Source organism: Cyprinodon variegatus, unplaced genomic scaffold (genome assembly GCF_000732505.1).
Source record: "Cyprinodon variegatus isolate N-32 unplaced genomic scaffold, C_variegatus-1.0 Scaffold730, whole genome shotgun sequence".
NCBI lineage: Eukaryota > Metazoa > Chordata > Actinopteri > Cyprinodontiformes > Cyprinodontidae > Cyprinodon > Cyprinodon variegatus.
The window spans coordinates 208,267-209,413 of NW_015151183.1; the positions used below are offsets into that span (position 1 = coordinate 208,267).

General features: G+C 36.2%; 1 protein-coding gene across 1 annotated transcript in view; it reads left to right on the top strand.

Annotated features, from left to right (window-relative positions):
• Positions 1-425: 425 nt before the first annotated feature.
• Positions 426-1,147, top strand: part of LOC107097868 (beta-1,4-galactosyltransferase 2-like) — a 7,820-nt gene continuing 7,098 nt past the window's right edge. Inside the window, exon 1 of the mRNA XM_015395195.1 lies at positions 426-429. Coding sequence (XP_015250681.1) covers positions 426-429 — 4 coding nt within the window. The remainder of the gene's footprint in view (positions 430-1,147) is intronic.

Consider the following 1,147-nt stretch of genomic DNA (forward strand, 5'->3'; position numbering starts at 1 on the left):
GTGGGGGTCTTCACCTGAAGTAAAACACAATTTCCTTGGTGGTTCTAAGACACAGATGGTTCTTCTCACACCAGTCCATGAAGTTCATGATGACTGATCGATACTCCAGCATGTTCTCCTCAGAAACAGACTACATTGGCCACTGTACTTGATCCGAGCTACATTCACTAAATACATTAAAATGTTCTGGGCCTTTAGATACTCTATTGTATTTTTATCTTTATGGCATCTTGCTTTAACTCTGCCCTTTGTACTCTATTTCAGCTACTGGAATCAGAAATCATCTGAAGGAGTAATAAATATGAAGACAGTTAAGTCTAAAGTCTAAGAGCTGTTCGAAAAACATATTTAACTGTTTAAAGAGCATCTAGGCAATCTGAATGGTGGTGCAGGTTACAACCTCGCTGCCTTGCTGCACGGAGATCATGGGTTTGACCTTGGCCTGAGGCTGTTCCCCTTATTGTAGCACAATGGGGAAATTATGGTGTTTACAGCAGCAAGAGGATTATAGAAAAAATGGTCACACAAATATGGACCTTAGCGAAATGTATAAGAATAAAATAATAGTGAAGAGATAAAAGATAAATGATAAAATACTGTACTGTAAAGTATTTTGACAATATAGAAAACGGTGCACCTGGAGAATAAATAACCAATATATAGCTATAGACAATTTTAGAGTAATGGAAATTTGAAAACAACAGCAACATCAGAGATTTACAAAATGTCAGCAGCAGGTTATTTAACTGATTAAGTTAGAAACTATGAAAACGCTTTTGAGTTTGCAATATTGAGTTGACTTTATTGTATTTCCCTTTTAGCTTTTTACAACCATTGGAATTAGGTTCTCTTTACTAGCAAAATTTAAGTAACAGCCAAACTTAGTGCAAATTGTTACTTTTGACTTTTGGGTAAGTAGGTTTTTTTCAGTTTATACATATGTTTATAGGGCAAGTTACTGTTTTTGATCGCTTGCATCCCCCTTACAAATGGAGTCCTCTCCGTCCCTCAGTGAGGTCTAGAAGCACAAGATCTATATCCAGCCATTTAGTAAAGATGCTGCTACATGGCTGTATATCTGATTTTGGCATTTGACCAATTAGATGAGCCCCTAAAATATATATAAGCTACTGGAAATGAAATTGGA